Raw genomic sequence first — 20,168 nt, 5'->3', positions numbered from 1 at the left:
GATTTGTCCCATTTGCATATCATATACCTGACAGCCCTTCAGAAATAATTGGGAAACATCTACATAAATTACAGCAAACCTTGCAGCAATTATTATTATTATTATTATTTTTTTTTCACTGATCCACACAAAATCGATTACCTTGTACATGCAGGACTTTTCCTGACTTGCTGATGGCACACCGCCATAACAATGACTTCCATCATCGGGTTGGGATTAGCAATATATGATAGTAATGAACGCAGAGCCATTAAAGTACAAAAAAATTGTTAACATCCTGAGTCAGCCTTCACTAAACCCTAGACAGTGTACCCCATGGTCGGCCTGTGGTTATGTGTGTGGGGGGGAAATCACATCTCACAGCAATTTATTTTTGGTAGATTGAAGGTTAACCTGCCTCAAAACTCTTTTTGTATTTTAATAAAGGTTTAAGCAAATTCTTTAGAAAGTGTGTGAAGGAATTCAGGATTCATGTGAAAGAATTCAAGATTCACTGGTTTTAGAAGTGTTGCATCGATGCAGGCTGTTATTGTTTGATGTCGAGAATACAGGATTTCATATTTTGACAGGATCTGTGAACCAAAACACGCCCAGTCCTCCCAGCACCTCCTCCCACTTCTTCCTCAGCACGGCCCCGAACCCCCCCGAGCCGTGCATGGTCTCCCCCTGCCCCACTCCCTCCTTCCCGCGCAGCCCCGCCCCGCGACATCACCTCCGGGGCGGCCATTTTGGGAGGCCGGCGCTCGGTGCCGGAGGGGGCGGGCTCGGGCCCGGGCCGCAGCGGCTGCTGACAGCGCCGGGGGGGGCGCCGCCGGGCCAGGGCCGCCGCCAGCCGCGGATCGCAGCCCTCGCCATGTCGGACTTCGACAGCAACCCCTTCGCCGACCCGGACCTCAACAACCCCTTCAAGGTGAGGCACGGCACGGCCCGGCCCGGCCCGGGGGGGTCCTCTCGCCGCCCCCCGGGGGTGCTGCGCGGCTCCGGTGGGCACGGGCAGCGCTTGTGGCAGCCCTGGGGACGGGGAGAGCCGCGTCGCGAGCTAGGGTCGCCCTGCTTCATCTTCAGTTCTGTTGCTGAAAGCATATAAATTGCTTTTCAAGTGCTTTTTAAATTTTATTTTTATTTTTTTAAACCTTAAATTGCGGTGCTGGCTTGTTGTCTGCAGGTGCGCGCGTGTGTAATGCTACAATATCTCTCCTTCTATCTGGGTCACCCACATAGTTCAGCGATTCACCCTCTTTTCCCTCTCCTGCCTCCTCCCAGCCCCCATCGAGCTCACCTGCCTCTTTACTTGATTCCTGAAGTGGTTCCGAGGCTAGGCATTTCTGCCCTGTGTTTTAAAACGCTGTGTTGCGATGTACTCTTAAAGCTTTTGGTCTCTGCACTACTGACCTGGCTTACAGCTGAGAATTGTTTCCTTACTCACTGTGCTAGCTTCAGCTGTCAAGATGAGCTGACCTCTTTGCATGCTTCCGCTTCTTATCTGTCCTTTATTATTTGAATCCAGTTCATCAGATTTCTTCAGCTACTTCAGTAATCTGACTGAACTCTTTCGTACTTTGTTTTTATATCACGCCGAGACCTAAAACATACAAGTACTATATGTCAGTGAGTTCAGGATGTCAGCAGGAATAATTAAGCTGTTTAGAAATTGAGCTGTCACATTTCAGCTGTACTTCTGTACAAGCAGCTGCTGGAAGCATGGAGTGTTATTGTTGACTAATTTATTTGTTGTAGTCTGTCTGTCAGTTTAGTTTATATAGATATAAAATTTAGTAAAGTGTATTCATCAGGCTAGTCGCCATGTTTTCACTTCATGTTTTACAGAGTGTGTTGGCATTCTGGATGAACAGCAGCCCAGGCACTCAGGTTGCCACCAACGGTAGTTTGGACTGGCACCAACAGCTTTGAGCACTGTTCTTTAAGTACTTCCTGGCACCAAGCACCAAAAGGTGTCATTGTTCTAGAATATGTCTTCAGCAACAAAAACATGTGACGCTTTTCCTTGCTTTTTTGTGGAAGTGATGAAAATAATACATAGCAAATTTGTTATGTACAGATACCCAAAGTGGAAACAGGGATGGAAACAGTGTAGTTGCCCTTGCATGGCTCATCGGCCCAGGTAACTTGACCTGTGCAGTGTTTTTGAGACCTAAGCTAGCGACCTACTTCAACCATACGTACAGTATAAAAACATTGCTTAAAGTGCCATCGTTTATTCCCACTTCTCTTCAGGGAGAGACTTCTGTTGTAGCTGTTAGGCAAAATCCACACTCTGTTTCTCATCTGTAATGCATCATGATAGAAGTACTCTAAAACAACTGCTCTGTAACTTGAAGCTCCCTGTTAAACATAGTTCTGGATTTCTCTCACTTGCAGAAGTGTTTTTTTTTGGAAAGCTGTATGCTTTTTCTTTCTTGGAAGCTTTTTTTTTCACTTCTTTCAGTCCCTGCTACCTTGTCTCATTCCACTGCCCGCAAAAGGTAATGCTGCATACCTTTACTCATCCACTTATTTACTTCAAGGGGCAGAAGGCCTTGTGTGTGAGCCAAGCCTTGATTGTCATCTTGTTGGCATGACAACGTTGAAGTTAATGTGCGTCTGGATTTCAGTTTAGCCTGACTGTGTTTTAAGATGCTTTACACATAGAACCAGTATTTCCAGATGGACCCTGACAATCCCAAGTCATGTAGTCTGAACACTTTATTCAAATTTATTCGTATTATTTGTCTGTGCTTGATAATTTTATGAATGAAGAGATTAGTTTTTTCCTTACATTTGCAGCCACTTCCTGTGCCTGTGTAAAATCGCAAACTTGTATGGCAGAGAAAGGAGGGAGGGGCATCACATGGTAGAGTTGTTGCCAAGGTTGAAGACAGATACTGCTTTCTTTTAAGTATTTTGTTTTTACTAGTTGTCTGTGATCTACTTGTGAGGTTTCCTATGACTTTTCACATGCCTTTTGGTAAAAAGATTTCAGCAGAGGTTCTTTCTTGATGTTGAGTGGGGGAAAAAAAATGTTCGGGGGGGGGGGAGGGCATGGACAAACATACAGTTTGCTAGTGTTTTGGGTGGTTAATTCTTTTGGAAACATAAAAATAAATTATATTTCTGTTTTTATATCTCCTGGAAGGAAATGAATTTGGTTTGTAGAACAGAAATTCTTGCTTCAAGTATTTGCTTGCTTAGATTGATCAGGAAACACCATTGATTTTGAGATGACGCCTATTTAACCTCTCATTTTAAAAGAGTACCACATTAAAAAGCAAAAAACCTCAAGCTGAACCCAAAGGCTGATATGCCTTTGGTATTACGGTATTCCTCTATAAATAGCTGTCCTCTGGATGGTGTACCAACCAAACCAAGAGATGTTACAATTTGAAAGACAAGGGGTAATGAAACACACAGATGCGTAACATTCTAATATTAAAAAGATCACGTTACAGTTGTGCAGAAAAAAGTGCACCCATGTTCCATACAAGTGAAAATGTGATAATCCTGCTGTAATTTGAAGTACCAGCATTATACACAAATATACATTTGGTGTAACCTGAAGTATCGTAAATGAGAATGGTCTAATAATGAAAGCTATTTTATTTCCTTCAATGAGAAGCACTTGTCATATGTTGTGAGCATGCGTTCACACCTAGCACCATTCTCACTGACAAATGGTGGAGCCCCACCTCACCCAGACAGGGTGTGCAAAGCAGGTCCAGTGATGGCAGCTGTGTTCAGCCAGGAGTCAAGAGTGCCAGACAAGTCCATAGTGAGGGGGCAGGCCTGAGGCCAAGCCAGGAAGTCAGGTTTGCGTCAGGATCAGGTCCAGCAAAAGTAACTAGGGTCATCCGACAGTCCCATGATGACCAGACAAGTCCTCAGTGATGACACAGTTTTGACTATGTAGGAGGAGCTTGAGTGCCCTTGATGTTCTGACAGTTTATTCTTGAAGAGATGAAAATGGTGTGAAATAAATTTTGTTTGACAAACCATAGATAGATTTCTAAAATCAGCTTAAACTTTTTCCAGTGTGGTTGTCTCCTTGGTGTGCCTTTTTTTTTTTTATGTTGTAAGATAGAGCATGGCTGTAGTCATTTATCTTGGGAGATGATACAGGTGCAAAGGTTCTGCAACTGCGTTCTTGAAATCCAGTGTAAGTTTCATTTACTGTGAAACCACTGAGCAACTCAACTACTACAAAATATGTTTTTGTAAAAGCGAATGATGCTATTACTACAAGAAGACTTTGGTTTTTTTAATTAAAGAGATTAATTTGGCAGACCTTTGTGGCCTGGCTGACAGACTGCAAAAGGTTTGTCCAACAGTCCAGATGTGGTTACTTCTGAGTGACGGTGGAGTTCAAAACTCAGTTCTGTGATGAATTCTATCACTTCATCTGGTATGATCAGAGCTCTGAACAGCTATTTGATATAATAGGAGTTATGGTAGAACTGAAAAGTAAGATATATTTGTGTTTAAATGTGAGTGGTCAAGTAAAAACTACTAAGTGATGTGGATGAGGAATACTCTGTCTTGTTCAGTTACAGTGTGGAAGCACATAATCATGAAAACACTTGAAAGTATAGAATGTTAATTACGGAAGTAGTTATTTTGGGTGGGATTGGGTATCCAAACAGTGGCTAACCTCCAGCTGTTGTTCCAAAAAGAGTGGGTCTTTCATTGCTATGTCATGACTGCCCTTCTTGTGTGGATGTCTGAAACGCTCTGACATCTAAAAATGGCATTAAACGCCTGAGTTGCCACCACTGAGGTCACAGGATTACTTGAGTCACTGCAGCTAAGTATATGTTAGATCTTAACTTCACTACAGAGCTAGTTCCAGTGATTATTTGGATATTGCACTTAATCTGACTCACATGAGCACAAATGAATATTCTGTCTGGTTTGGCAGGAAGTACAAGCTGAAGGTCTGATGCTGAAGGTAACAGTGAATTGACGAACGCCACCTTTTATAGCAGCAGAATCTATATAGTTTGCACCTTGCTGCTGTTGTTCAAGTGAAGCTAAAATGATAGACACTTGCAGCAAGGTAGGGAAGGCCTAATCATTTTTGAGGGATCAGAACTCTAATTACTTGAAGTGTTGTGTGCCTACATACATAACTTTGTTTTCATTCTTTTAGATGATTATAACATGTACCCAATTAATTTGTCTGATTTTATTGTCTGATTCCCTTCATGATTTCAAAATTTATAAATTCCTCAAAATCTTGCATAATTTGGTGCTGAAAGTCATGATGTTGAAAGTGTCCTTTAGCTGCCCTACATGGTACATAGTTTTCAGGAGGGTACTTCAATGCTTTTACTGCACCATAATCTATTAAAACTGTAATGTGTGTTAATAGTTATTAAATATCAGTTATAGCTGCATACTTTTCAAAATGTCAGTGAAGTGTGAGAAAGTATTGCATTAGTATTAGTTTTGCACTATATATCGAGAGGCTTCAACATTACAAAGAGAAACATGCTACACCTTTCAGAGCTGAGGATGGGGAGAGTGTTGAGAATAGCTGAGACATGATGCTTGTATTGTGTTCGTGTGGCAAGGTTTCGGTAGCAGGGAGCTGCAGGGGTGGCCTCTGTGAGCAGAGTCCCGCAGCTGCCCCATGTTAGATAAGGGCCAATTTCAGACAGCTCTAAAGGGACCCACCGCTGGCCAGAGCCAAGCCAGTAAGTCATGTTGTTTGTGCCTCTGGGAGAGCAGATTGAGGGAAGGGAAAAAAACCTGCTATGCTACAGCAGCAGGGAGAGAGGAGTGACAACCAGTCCTGCAGCCCCCGAGGTGAGTGCAGCAGGAGGGCAGGAGGTGCTCCAGGCAGGCAGCAGCAGTTCCCCTGCGGCCTGTGGAGAGGCCCCTGGTGGAGCAGGCTGTCCCCCTGCAGCCCATGGGTCCCACATGGAGCAGATCTCCACGCTGCAGCCCGTGGAGGAGCCCCCAGTGGAGCAGGTGGATGTGGCCTGGAGGAGGCTGCGGCCCATGGAGAGCCCCCACAGGAGAGCAGGCCCCGGGCCGGAGCTGCAGCCCGTGGAGAGGAGCCCCCGCAGGAGCAAGGGCTCAGGGGGGAGCTGCTGCCGACCCGTGGGGGACCCATGCTGGAGCAGTTTGCTCCTGGGGGATGGATGGACCCTGTGGTATGGAGCCATGCAGGAGCAGTTCTTGAAGAGCTGCTGCCTGTGGGCAGCCCCCGCAGGCTCAGTTCGGGAAGGACGGCATCCCGTGGGAGGGACCCCACGTGGAGCAGTCAGAGAGTGACCATGAAGGAGCGGCGGCGGCGAAGTTCAATAGACTGACCACAAACACTGTTCCCCAATGCCGCTCAGGGGGAGAAGGTAGAAGAGGGTGGATGGGTGTCTAGAAAGGTGTCTAGTTTGCTTTTAGTTTCTCTCTGCTCTAGTCTCTTAGTAATAGGCTATAAATTACATCCATCTCCATATGCTGAGTCTGTCTTGCCTGTGACAGTAATTGGTCAGTAATCTCCCTACCCATATCTGAACCCTTGAGCTCTTTTTTATTGTAATTTCTCCCCACCGCTTTGAAGAGGGGGAGTGAGAGAGCAGTGTGATGGAGTTTAGGTAGCCCTCAGTGTAAAACCACCACAGTGTTCTGTTAGGCATCCTATGCTTCATTGCAAGATGGGACTGCTGTGGCCTTCTTGGTTTCAGAGGTCGGGAATTTGGCTTGCTCAGTAGCTCAGAACCCTTCAGAGCTCTGCTTCTATCAGCTAATGTGGCCTACAGTGAGCACTGCTTGAGAGCCAAGTGTAAGAAACCCCAGCTGGCTACTTTTGCAGTATCCTATTTAATATTTGTGTTCTGGTGGTGCTATAGTGGAAACCTCTTAATGCCATCTGGGAGGGGTTGGTGGAGGTAGGAGCAAAATGGCTGATCAGTGATTGAGATATTAAACTTGAAATAGTCAAAGAACTGTTCTGGTGGTTACTCAGCTTTATTAGAGGCAAAATAAAGACCATTTCTGTACTTGCCATTAATTCCTCCAAGCGTTACCTTCTAGGCAGTTCTTTCTCATAGTAGGTGGTTTTTAATCATAGATTAAAATGTATATTCTTGCTGCAAGGCATTAAGGCTTCCTTTATATTGTTAAATATAAACTGTTCATACTATTAATGTAAAATTAGGACAGAAAAGCATGCAAATCTCAACTAAATTGCTGTTTGTGAAATTCATGTAACTTTTTAATCTTCCTTGAGTTGACAATGATGAAGGGAGAGAAATAAAGCATGAATAACCAACAATGTTTGATACTGCATCAAAACATGAATAGCTTCTCGAAGCTTGTCTGTGTGCAGCTTGTTGTGTCATGAGCAGGGAGGAAGTCTTTGGGGAGTTTCTGTTTGATTTATACTGAATCTTTACTGAACATGTGCCGATTGCAATTTTAGAGGTTTAATCTGGTTGAATGTAGTCACTGTTATGGGTCTGAAAAACACACTTCTCATATGCAGGCTATATTCTTTTCCAAGTCTCAGTTCTTAATTTAAAAGCTGAGAACCAACAGTTAACAGAGGAGGAAAAAAAGCTTTGATACCCATTGCTGGCCAAATATAGTTATCTTCCTATTTTGTTGTCAGAAGGTAAACTTTGTCGGAAATCTCCCCAAGAATACTCAGGAGGACACACTGAAAGCAAAGTATATCATATAGAGAGTTTTAACTGAAACAGCAGCAGCTTTGATTGCTCTCGGGAACTCATTCCTTTATGAGGAGTGGTGTGGTTAGCGTTCTGTTTGATCAAGGTGTCAGAAAAACCTCAGGCCAATGAACATAAGTTCCAGTCATTTTTTGTTGCTTTGTTTAACTTTCTGGTGTCATCTTAGGAAGGACTCCACAGAGAGCAAGCAGGAAGTGCAGCTGTTGCTGTCAAATAAAACTGGACAAATTCTTAGCAGAATGTGTATAATTAGTTATTATTCACATTTAGAAAATGCTAATATGTAGTGGGTATAGGAAATAATTTGTGATAATAAACAGAAAGCCTATCTTGAAATTAAAAGAGTTTATCCTTTTCATGCAGCAAAACACAAGCTATAAGGTAATTTCATTGGGGACACAGTGATGGGAGATGGACCTAAACTATTGTGAAAGTCTATATCATACTTGAAGACAGGTGTAACTCATCAGTAGTAAATTTAGACTAAGGCTTGGAGAGGGGTTCTTATCTATGGGATTGAAATACTGGAGCAGCCTTTCAGTAGGAGAATTACAGATAAGACATCCTAGTCAGTAAAGATTGACTTTGCTAGATTTATGGATCTAATCTCATGACTTCCCTAGCGTGGATTTACCAGTTTGGCTTTAGTCCCGCTAGACTTCCATCTTTTGCTTCTAGTCTGTAAGCAGTCAATAATTTTCTGAAGTTACCTTTGCTGAGCATGTTGAGTAGTTAGGAGGATAAAACTGGGGCTATATCTCTTTTGCTCTCTGGGAACCTCCCTCCAAGCATAAAAAGCAAACGGGAAAACGCATAGCTAGGTGAATGTGATTATAGGATGGTAAAAGTTGGCACAGTAAAAGCTGGATAGAGTCAGTGACTGTTAAAGCAGGTACGATGAAGTTATTTGTGAGGATCTTGAAGCAAGGGACAAAAACTATATGGTGGTAGAGCTGAAGGGTAGCCAGTGACTAATGTTTTCAAGGAAGATGATAGGATTGATATAATCGGGCTTCATCTTGAAAGGGTTTTTGTGATGAGGGGAGCTGTTTTCTCAACGTGGATTGAAACCACTCTTGTCATTGAGAGATCATTCTTCCTTGAACTTAAGCTGAACTAAGGCCAAAAATGAAGACTTCTAGAATTGCCTACAACAGCTTATTCTTCCCTCAGCTGTACTTGAGGAGCTATTTTACCAATGAATTGTTTTCCATATTTTCTTGTTCTGACTTCATTCACCAAAAATATTTAATCCTCTTTCAAAATCTGCTTGTGTGTTCATAGTGGATTGTTTCTCCTTAATCTTTTTTCTTTTTTTTTTTTCAAAGTCTAACTAGGCATACTTCTGTCAGTTTACATAGATATTATTTTTCATGCTGCCCTATGATACCTATGTAAATTGAAAAAAATAATAAAAACCTGTCACTTGCAAATCCAGTGTTATCTGTTTTCCCAAACAACATAATTAGTATATTCTTTTGATCTAGGACACTCCTGGTAATGTGATCCAAATCTTGAAAGATATTTAGTTGTCTTGTTTACTTGTCCTCGTCAACTGGTGTTAAGAATTACCTTGCTATCCTGTTTTTGAAGTAGTTGCCTTTCCTGCCCCTGTTCTTTTTGTAATAAAAGTATTTTATGCATTTATCCCTATTGTTTCCTGCAGTTTTTCTCTATTTTCCTCTTTTTCTCTATTTTTTCTCTATTTAGGTTATGCAATTTTAATTTGAAATTCTTGTTTTCAGTTGCTGATGTGTTGTAAAACCATTGTAATCCCTATCCAAATCGGTGGTTTGAACGAGTGTTTATTAACTCTGTTTCTTGACCTCTGCAATGAAAAGTTGTTTCTACTTCCTTGGAAGCAAACCATACTGAACTAAATTAAACATTATGTGTACCTTGCTGGTTCTTATCTCATTTATTGTCATATATCATATACCATATATCGTCACTCATTTAGTTCCATTAAGGGGGGGGGAGAAAGGAAGCTGAAGTACACCTTCTCAAAATTTTTATATTGTTGTTCAGCCTTTTTTTTTTTTTTATCAATTTGAAGGACACCTTAAGGGGTAGAGGATTCCTGGTTCTCAACTGACCAGCTTAAAAGAAATGAAAGTCACAGGTAACAATGTAAACTTCGCTGGTGGCATTGTTCAGAACATTTTCATGCCATGTGTGCTATAAACCATCTTAGTCATGGTGGAACAATGCTGGAGCGATTCCCAGTGAACGGTATTACAAAGAGTCATTACAGATTTATCTAGTTCTTTAGTCTTTAATTTGTTAGTCTGTTCTGTATTAATGAAAACTGTTAGCTGATGACTAGTTTTGGTCTCCTAGACAACAGAGGTCTCTGTTCCCTTTAATTTGATTTATTTTTTTTTAAAGCTATAAAAACTTGCATGGAATGGATTGTTCTGCACCATTTCAGCCACATGCTCCCTGACTAAGGGTGGGGGGTGGCTCAGGCTACATTCCCTCCTTTTTTTTTCATTAACTTGTCATTAGTTGGTTTTATATACCCTCTGTGTTTACTGGATATTCAGTTAATTTTATCTGTGCCTGAATGATGTGAGTGTAATTTGTCAACCTAGTACAGGGAACGTTCTTAACAGTTCTATAGGTGCTCATGCCAATGTGAGACAGATGTGTTGTGGTTTTATTTGCTTTTATTTTTTTTCTGACTTCTCCATTCTTGATGTAAATACTGGGGTGCTTCTTGACTTTCAAATAAAGTGATTCTAATCTTTGCTTTTGAGGTGGATGTTGTGGGAGAGAGACTAAAAGAAGGAGGTACAATGAAAGTTAACATGGAAAACAGTCAATTAGGTTGTGCTGATTTCTTAAAACTTTAGTCTTGTAAACTAATTCAGATCTTGAAAATGTCATCTGAAGTGTGTGACTGAGATGTCACCTGTGTAACTCTAATGCACCACCAATAGCTACGGTATCTGGGTATGAACAGTGCGCTGTTCTTAAATTCTGCTCCCTGATTGGTATGACTAACAGTTAAATAAAAGATGCCAGTTCAGCTCAAGGTGCTGAACTGATAGGAGCTTCAGTGAGATAAGACTGGAGAAAGAGGTATGAAGTGAAAAGAGGGAACAAAAATATGAGTAAGCAAGATGAATTACAGGGTTCCTTGCTGTAAGGGGCAGGGGCTGGCTGGGTGGCTGAGGAAAACTGGGTTGTGGCAAGGAGTTAGTGGAAGGGCAGGTCTGTTTTGGGGCAGAAATAGTAGTCCACCAGAACATAGCCTTCTCAGTCTGGGATTGGACTAGGCACTCTGTAGTCGCCCAGTTCAGTGGCTGACATCCGATATTTAAAGTTGGTCCCAGAAACTCCATCTTGTGCATTTTCTGGGGGTAACCCAATTCTTTATCACTGAAATCATGCAGGATAAGTGATTAAGGTCTCTGGATGCTTTGTGGTTCCAGTCATACTGCTGGTTTGTGTATTATCTATTGGAACCTATCTTTAGAGCTTTTTTTTTTCCTGTTTCTTAATATTAATGAACACAAATAGCTCAAAAAATAGTGCATTTTAACATTTTATCCAGGTAGAATATAGATTATAGAACAATAAGTTATGCCATCTTAGATTTACTTATTCACGTAGAATATTCTGGTTCTGTCTACTTTCTCTTTAACCACAAGGATACATGTGTCATGGAATGTACAAATTTGATAGCACTCATTTAAATGTCACTCTCTGAGTATGTCATTCTGCAGATGTTTATTGTTCATTGTTCATTATTCAAACCTTGATAAACTGCTAAGTTAAATCTTTTATTACTCTGCAGCAATGAGTACAGGTGTTTCACAGTTTTCTCATTGCATCTAGATGAGTTGGCATTAGCTCTGTTTTTGAAGTGAGATGCAGTGAGTGAAAGGTAAGAAGGTGCACAGTAAATCTGCATGTTCTTTGGAATGTCAGGTCTAATCTTTTCAGAATATTCTAAGAGTTTTGAAATATGAAGTGTAGCTCATGTTGGCATCAGTTCTTCACTGCATTGTAAGTGTTCGGAACAATTAAGACTCTAGCAGCTTACACTTGAGTGTCCAGACTATGAAGAGTTTCTTTCTACAGGGGCAGGTTTTCCTAGCATTGCAGATGTCAGTAAGTATAGGAGAGAGGCGGTTCTCTCCATGCTAGTACTTGCCTCTCTCACCTGAGAGATACTTTTTTTTTTCACTGTAAGCTCTGTTTTACTTCTGCTTATGTCTTCCAGCTTGTGGAAGATACCAGCCCATGAACTTCTACTGAAAGTCCAGACTGAGGTTTTATGAGAGCAGAATTTGAATGCTTCTGGCATGACAGTGTTCAATTTGTGTATTTCAATAGAACTATAATAATTTTTGCAGTTTTTTTACCGCGTAGTGAAACTTCTATATGGAGCTGCTGATGCTGAATGTCCTTGGGGTCATTCAGTGTTTCTTTTTCAGAGCTACTGCTAATTCTGCAAACAATGGCAGTATTTGGCAGAAGTATGGCAATTGTTAATTCAAAAGGAGAATGGACTTCTGATAGAGGGTTTTTTGTACTTACAATGTGTATTTAATTCTACAACTTATTTCTAAAACTAAAACTTTTGATGTAGTAAGCTTGTTTAGCTCAGCATCAATTTCCTGTCATTCTTACAAGTCAACATAGAATGTCATAAGCAGTACGTGAAGAGATCTAAGAAGCTTTTTTCCGAACTCTTCCCTGAAACACTTGGAGAAGAAAGGCTTTCTTTTATCAGATATTTATTATTGTTTGCATATCCTATTTGCAAATGTAGACTGCTTTTCTGAATTTGACTTGACCACTCTTTCCTGCTTTTTGGAAATTTGCTGCTGTTGAGTGGTTGTCTCTTGGGTCTGTGATATTCCAGTTATTCAAATAATTGCATTCTTCATGGGCACAATTGGGCTGAGTTATTTGGTTAGTAATGCACCAGTGAAGCACAGGAGTGCTGAAGTTTGCTTTTTAAGCAACTAACTGCTATTTGACTTTTTATGGCCGGTGGTTAGCTATCAATAGTTTCATACGAACTAGAACATTTTTATGTATGGAAGAGGAAATAATTTGAGAGAATGTGTGGAAGAAATACAATTCAGAAAGCATGAATAAACATTAGAGCATTTTATTCTCTCTTAATTCACACTGTAGTTTAAAGGCTAGAATAAGTGTACTAGGTCTGGCTAAGATGGAGTTACTTTTCATAGTCAACTTGTATGGTGCTGTTTTAGTTTTTTGATCAGAACACTGTTTATAGTGTGCCAGTGTTTCAGCTATTGCTGAAATGTGCTTGCACACCATGATGGCCTTCTCTGTTTCTCACTCTGCTTTTGCCCCTGAGAGTAGTCTGGGGTGAGCAAGAGTCTGGGAGGAGACACAGCTGGGACATCTGACCTTCCTTTACCAAATTGGTATTCTGTGCCCTGTAATATCATGCCCAGTAATAATATGGGGAGAGGAATCCAAAATTACTGTTGCTTAGAGACTGGCTGGGCATCTGTCTGCTGGTGGAAGATGGTGAGTAATTGCCCTTGTATCACTTGTGTGTTTTGTTATTCCTCCTGCGTATGCCCACCCTGTCCCTTCCTCCACTTAAACTGTCTTTATCTCAACACCCACGTTTTAGTTTTAATTGTTCTACTTGCTTTTGCCCATCTGGTTCTCTTCCCCATCCCACTGGGGAGGGAGTGAGCAACTTGCTTGGGTAAGATACACCATCACAGTAAGGTGAAAGTTTTCAGATGTATAAAACTTTTTACAGTGCTGTGTTTTGAATTATGCAATTGTCTTATTTGTGTTAACTTTGTTTTAAGAAATTCATCTTTACTGATCTTATACTGGCAACTCTAGTAAATTAGTGCCTAATTCAAGTGTCAGATTTCATTCTTTCTCTTATTTATTATGATCTTTTAATTGAATGTTTCAAATGATTTGTAGTCAAATTTAAAGAGCAAATATCCCCCACCCCCAGCTTTCTCTTATTTTTATTGTTCATCTGCACAATATTTTATGCCAGTCCTTCAATAAAATATATGTGACAAGAAGATACTCCGTCAGTCTATGTAAAACCTCATGAGGTTTTAGTTTAACCAGTGCATTCAAGTCTAGGATGGAAATGGAAAATATGGCTGACTTGTTGGGGAGACTGTCACCAAGGTTGCTTTGTTGAAATCACTAACTATTGTGTAAGTCAAATGCAGGGAAGCTGATTTTTAAATGCATTTAACTTTGCTTTGTATTCATTTAAGGAGAGGTTGATTTGTGTTCAGTCACTTTTAAAATACTGCTTTCCAGCTAAATGTGTGCTTTAGCCAAAAATGCTAGCATTTTACATAAGCAGAAAGGCTAGTTTTTATGTGTACATACGCACATGAATACAATTAAAATATGCAACAAAGTTTTTAGATTTTTGAAGCAATGTTCTCCTTGCCTCGAGCATTTTAATAGCTGAAGTTTTTAAATTGCCTTACATTTTAATAAATTTGTGGCTACAGCTTGTGAAATATTTGCTCTCCTTTGCTGTATTTGGTATCATGGCATTCTGAAGACATGGTGGGAATGCCCCCATGACTGTAATGTTGTAAGAGAAGGATACAGGCTCTTTAGGAAGGACAGCTAGGGGAGAGGAGGAGGGGGGCTGTGTCAATGAGAAGCTGGAGTGCTGGGGATGGATGAGGAGCTGACAGGGCTTGTGGGTCAGCATTACAGGGAGGGCAGGGACAGGGGACATTGTAGTGGGGGCCTGCTACAGGCCACCTGACCAGGAAGAACAAGCAGGTGAGGCCCTCTATAGACACACAGCAGCAGCCTCGCATTCACAAGCCCTGGTTTTTATGGAGGACTTCAGCCACCCTGATAGTTGTTGGAGAGGCAGCACAGCAGGGCATAGGCAATCCAGGAGGTTCCTGTTGCACTGTCATCAGTGCAATTCTAGGAGGTCCTGTATTGCGCTGATGACAACTTCCTTCTTCAAGTGATAGAGGAGCCAACAAGGAGAGGTGCTGTGCTGGACCTCCTTCTCACCAACAGGGAGGGCCTGGTGGGGAATGTGAAACTCAAGGGCAGCCTTGGCTGCAGTGACCATAACATGGTGCATTTCAGGATCCTGAGGGCAGCAAGCAGGGAGCACAGTCAACTAGATTTTGGCCTCTTCAGGCATCTTCTTGGTAGAGTACCATGGGACAAAGCCCTGGAGAGAAGAGGGGCCCAAGAAAGCTGGCTAATATTCAAGGATCACCGCCTGCAAACTCAGGAGTGATGCATCCCAACAAAGAGGAAGTTGGACAAAAATACTAGGAGGCCTGCATGGGTGAACAAGGAGCTCCTAGCCAAACTCAGAAAAAAAAGGAGGCCTAAAGAGGGTGGAAGTGAAGACAGATAGCCTGGGAGGAGTACAGAGAAGTTGTTCGGGCAGCCCGGGATCAGATTAGGAAAGCCAAAGCCCTTTTAGAATTAAATTTGGCCAGGAATATCAAGGGCAACACCAAAGGCTTCTGTATGTACATCAGTGATAAAAGGAAGACTAGGGAAGTTGTGGGCCCTCTCTGGAAGAAAAGGGGAGACCTGGCTATCCAGGATATGGAGAAGGCTGAGGTACTCAGTGACTCTTTTTGCCTCAGTCTTCACCAGCAAGAGCACCAGCCACACAAGACTGGGAGAATGAAGAACCACCCAGTGTAGGAGAAAATCAGGTTCAAGACCATCTCAGGAACCTGAAGGTGCACAAGTTCATGGGACCTGATCAGATGCATCTCTGGATCCTGGATGAGCTGGCGGATGTAGTTGCTAAGTCACTGGCCATCATGTTGGAGAAGTTGTGGCAGTCCGGTGAAGTTCCCGGACTTCACATAGGAAGACTATGGAAATCATCAAAATATTTATCTGTACATGTTATAAATAAGGAAATAGTGTATCTAAAGCTATTCTGTGTATTTTCTATACATGTGAAATATTACACACTTTTCTATATTTCTATGAACAGAAATGTAACTAACCCTATAGACTAAGTGGATTTTGTAAATAAAAAAAAAAATCCCTCTGTTCATTCATTCTTCTGTTCTGAAGATACAGAAAACCTTAAGCTGAACCACAGAAACTACGTGTGTGGAACCAGGCACCATATGGAATAAGTGCAATTTTTATTCATATGAAATTTGTCTGTTCTATGATAGCAGGTACTTCTACAGAACCAAGGCTACCTGCTTCTACCACAGAAATGTTTAACTCCTGAAGTTGCTTAGCCGAGCTAAACCTTAGAGTGTTCCTTCTTGTATAGTTCATTGGAGGAAAAAAATGTACATTCTTCTTAATTTTACCAGTTTAGGTAGAAGCTCAACCAGAGGTACTTTTTGGCATTGTGGGGCATTGTTTCCTCGGCTTCACTTTTTGAAATGCTTTCCCTATTCACAAAGGTTTTCGAGGGACTTCTGGGTAGGGAATACCAAAAGTTAAAGCAAGTTCTTTCTTCTGTAGTGGTCTTTGTTGGGTGTATAGTTGTGAAGAACAGTGGTCAAAATAGCAGCATACAGTTTTTTTCCCTTCTCTGTTGAGAACTTTCTTCCTTATAAATGTATAATAGATGGAGTTTGTGTGTTAATCTAGACTTTTAAGAAGCTTGGGTTGGAATGATGCCATTTCAGGCACAGAGGAAGAGGTGGATATTTACAGACTTTCTTGATGAAACAAACCTTTTTTTTTTTTTTTTAAGATTAAAGCAAAAGCTGAGTTTTCTATGATATGATGATTTCAGCGTTGGCTGCTTGCTTATATACATGTCCATACATTTACGGAACTGTTTTCTCTTCTAGGATCCTTCTGTTACACAAGTCACAAGAAATGTTCCCCCAGGACTAGATGAGTACAATCCTTTCTCTGATTCAAGAACAGTAAGCATATTTATTTCTTAAGTATGCTGTTAAACTTTTTAGGTAAGATTTGTTGGATATTGTTTTCAGAGTTTGGAACTGACTTTGTAAAATACGTGAAGGGTTAGCTAGAGATAATGGAAAATCTGTAAGGACAGATATTCCCCAAAAGCATTCAGAGGATTCTGTAGATTTACTGACTTAAGTGAACTTTGATCTCTTAAAGAACCTACCTCTTCCTAAAAGGGGGCTAAAACAAAATTGTATTTTTCCCCTATTCAGTAAGACTTTTGGTAGTCTGTACTTTATGCTTTTCTGAGTTTTATAGCATGTGAGTGTGGCACACCAAGGAAGTACCTTGGTTTTGATTTCCATTTGACTAAAAGTTCTGTTCAGAGTAAGAAAAACATTACTTTAAGTAACAGTTCAGAGACTATGAATAGTCATATTGTACTAAAAGGAGTAATTTATGTCGTAGAAACACAGTTGGCTTTTGCTTCTGATTTGTATATTTTTTATTTACTTTGTGTTCATTTTTGCTCTTGGGGGAAAAATACGAAGAATGAAATGGAAAATTTGTGCTGTAACACTTCTCAGTGGTTAGTTTTGATAGTGAAGATCTTGTGCAAGATCTGCAAAATCTATGGATGAGTACTGTCTGTCCATATAACTTCCAGCAGTCAAATACTGTATTTTTCAAACATATGCTTATGCTTCCTATGACAGATATTGAATGTGCTGATAGTGAATGTTTCTATTTAAGTCTTTGCAGTGCTGTGGTATGGCTTCATATACTGTTATAGTTCCTTACTGGAAGCACCCTTTTTTCAGGCATGTCTTGGATCAGCTCTTAAAGGCAGCATATTTACAACAAGCAGCAATATTAAATAAGTCCAGATTTTTTTCTCCTAACTCACAATATCACAATTTGTATTATTTTTTTAGCTTGAAAATTTTCAAAATTGCTTTGAACAGACCGTAAGTCATAAAGACAGTATATTTTGTTTAAAAAAATTATAGAGATGCTTGGACTTGGTTTATTGTTTATGTTTTTCAACATGTGGCTGTGTGGGAAAAGGAAAACTGAAGTATATGGTTGAGGTCATCTGGCTTCAGACAGTCAGCAGTACATGTAAAAAATTCTAATGGCTCATTGCAGTACATGTAAAAAATTCTAATGGCTCATTAGAGATGTCACTCAAATAAAAAATTGGAAGTATGGAAGGGAAATCTTGAAGTCAGTGTTCAGATACGGTAAATATGTGCTACATTCATGTCAATAATCCGAGATGTTACCAAACTTATTTAAACTGTCTGTTGAATGAGCAGCTCGCTTTCTGCAAAGAAAGAAGAGAGTTTTTAGCAGATTTTCTTGTGCAGGGCTTTTCAGTGAAGTGTATATTCAACTATGAGTGCAGTAGTAATCATGTCTTTAGATGATCCTTCCCTTACCTTCCTTTCTGTTTCTTGTAATTATTTATTCCAAAGTGATAAGCATTTGCATGAATGATTTTTGATAGCTGAGGATATGCTTATAACACCATGGTGGTCACCTGTCTTCTCTTACCACCTTTGTGTACAAGAGAAGGGCATACAGTGCATGTATAAATGCATGTAACTGGAATAGGAGAAGAGACAGTGGAAGTGAATGCCTCTAAAGATCAGATGAACAGAAATAGGAAAGCAGTGTTTGTGAATGCTAGACTTGAAGGATTATCATGTCTGTTAGAGTAGGGTTAGAAACTGCTCTAAGCAGCACTCAAAACACACAGTAAGAACATCCAGACGGTTTCTGGGGGCTTTGATTTGCTGCTGTGCCATGTTCTATCTTTGCTGCAAAGATTATCCATCTTAAGCAGTTTTATGAGGGTAATCCCAATTCTAATATTTGAAAATCATAGTGGCACTTGTGAAAAGTGCCTAAGAAAGGACTTAGGTTGGTAGTAGCAAAACATGCCCCGTAGATTTCTGTGCTCTTTAATTTGAGAATCACTGGCTTGCGTGAGTTGAAATGATATTTATGTTTCAGTGTAAGTAACAATGCACAGTTCAAGCCTTTAGGGAAGCTGAGAATGGTATGCTGCAGCTATAAACCCAAAATTTTCTGTATATCTTAGCTAGTGGTAAGATGGTGTCTTACTGTATAACACTAACACAGTATTTATTACTCTTACTCTCCCTTCCCTCCAAACTCAAGTTAATAAAACATGGCGGATGGTACACATTTCTCCATTGCAAATGCAAACATAAATATGGATTTTTTTGTTGTTGTTGCTGTTTTTCCTGTGAGGAAGTGACTCAAAATTCTGACTACTGACACTGGCAATATTAGCTCAGTTGCATTCTCCCTTTGCCAAGGGAGGTGCTTGCTATCAATCCTTTCTTGGTTATCAAGATAGGACAGGAAAAAAAAATCAGAATTTCTTTTTCTTTTTTTTTTTTCCAGCTTGTCAGTGCCTTTCCCTTTTCTCTGTCAACTCTCATCCTTTAAACCCGAAGGGGGAAATATAGAAGGAAAATAATACTTCAGCGATAATGAGGAAAGTGAGTTGGCATAGATTTTAAGTCTCAAGTGTCACCTACTTGATATCTGACGTGAGAAATCTGGAGTCTTTTTTTGTTCTCGTATCAAATTTCAAATCCCATCTTATTTCTGATTGTTAAATCAAACAATTTTAAATGAATAATGTAAATGTCATATTAAATATCTTGCATCTTCAGTCTCTAGCAGTCACCATGGAGAGGACTTTTTGTCTTTTGTTATGTTTCTGAAAACAAGGAACAGAGGAAATTTGGCAATTATTATTTCTGCTTTATCATTTAATGAAACTACTGTTAAAGAGAAGCTTTTTTTTTTTTTTTTACTGTTAAAAGAGGCTTTTAATCCCTTCTTGCTTCTACAAGTTTTGCTGGTGCATGTTGAACTTGTACTTTGAGCTTTGTGTGCATATAACATGCATGGACACATTAATGCATGTAACGTGCACTTTCAAATTGATGTATTAAAAAATTGACAAAAAATCATTAGACATGTTTTTCTATTTTTTGATTATTAATTAGAGGCATATTTTTCAGTAAATTCCAGTATAGCTCCCCTTCTTCTGTCTTGCATCTGGACAGTGAATTTGTGTATAATGTTTGTATGAAGTTTGAATGTAAAAACAGATTGATCATTTAGATAGTTACACCTGATTTCTTTTCAAAGCCTCCTCCCTCACCTCCCCTCTAACTCTCCCCCACTGGTAAGTACACTACTTCATGCGTCCGAGGAGATCTGTTCACGAGAATGTCTTTGGCAATTATCTTTGGCCAGCCTCTTCCCTTCAAAGGAAAGGTTATATTGATTTCCTTCTTTGTCCATTACAGCTTTGACAGCAAAGCGGTGAAATAAAAAGATCTGTGCAAGAAGCCCCATTTGGGATAGGGACAGAAAGGGGTGCTGTACAGCGGGGCTGGTTGAATTTCAGGGTATTAGTACCTTGTAGCCTCTGGCTGCGAGGGTCAAAGACCATGGATCTGTGAAGTAGGATCTCTAAAAATGGTTTACTCAGTTCCCCTGAACAGTTGTCAGTTGTGTATGATGTTAAGATGTGATAGTATCCAGTGATGTCCAGAG

At 40.4% G+C, this 20,168-nt stretch overlaps 1 protein-coding gene across 1 annotated transcript in view; it reads left to right on the top strand.

The window, feature by feature from the left end:
- Window positions 1-719: 719 nt before the first annotated feature.
- Window positions 720-20,168, top strand: part of SCAMP1 (secretory carrier membrane protein 1) — a 38,239-nt gene continuing 18,790 nt past the window's right edge. The window contains exons 1-2 of the mRNA XM_040541610.1: window positions 720-910; window positions 16,496-16,573. Of these exons, the coding sequence (XP_040397544.1) occupies window positions 854-910; window positions 16,496-16,573 (135 nt within the window). The 5' untranslated portion in view covers window positions 720-853. The remainder of the gene's footprint in view (window positions 911-16,495; window positions 16,574-20,168) is intronic.

The sequence above is a fragment of the Cygnus olor genome, chromosome Z (assembly GCF_009769625.2).
Source record: "Cygnus olor isolate bCygOlo1 chromosome Z, bCygOlo1.pri.v2, whole genome shotgun sequence".
In the NCBI taxonomy this organism is placed as follows: Eukaryota; Metazoa; Chordata; class Aves; order Anseriformes; family Anatidae; genus Cygnus; species Cygnus olor.
This window is presented reverse-complemented; position numbering and strand designations above follow the sequence as displayed.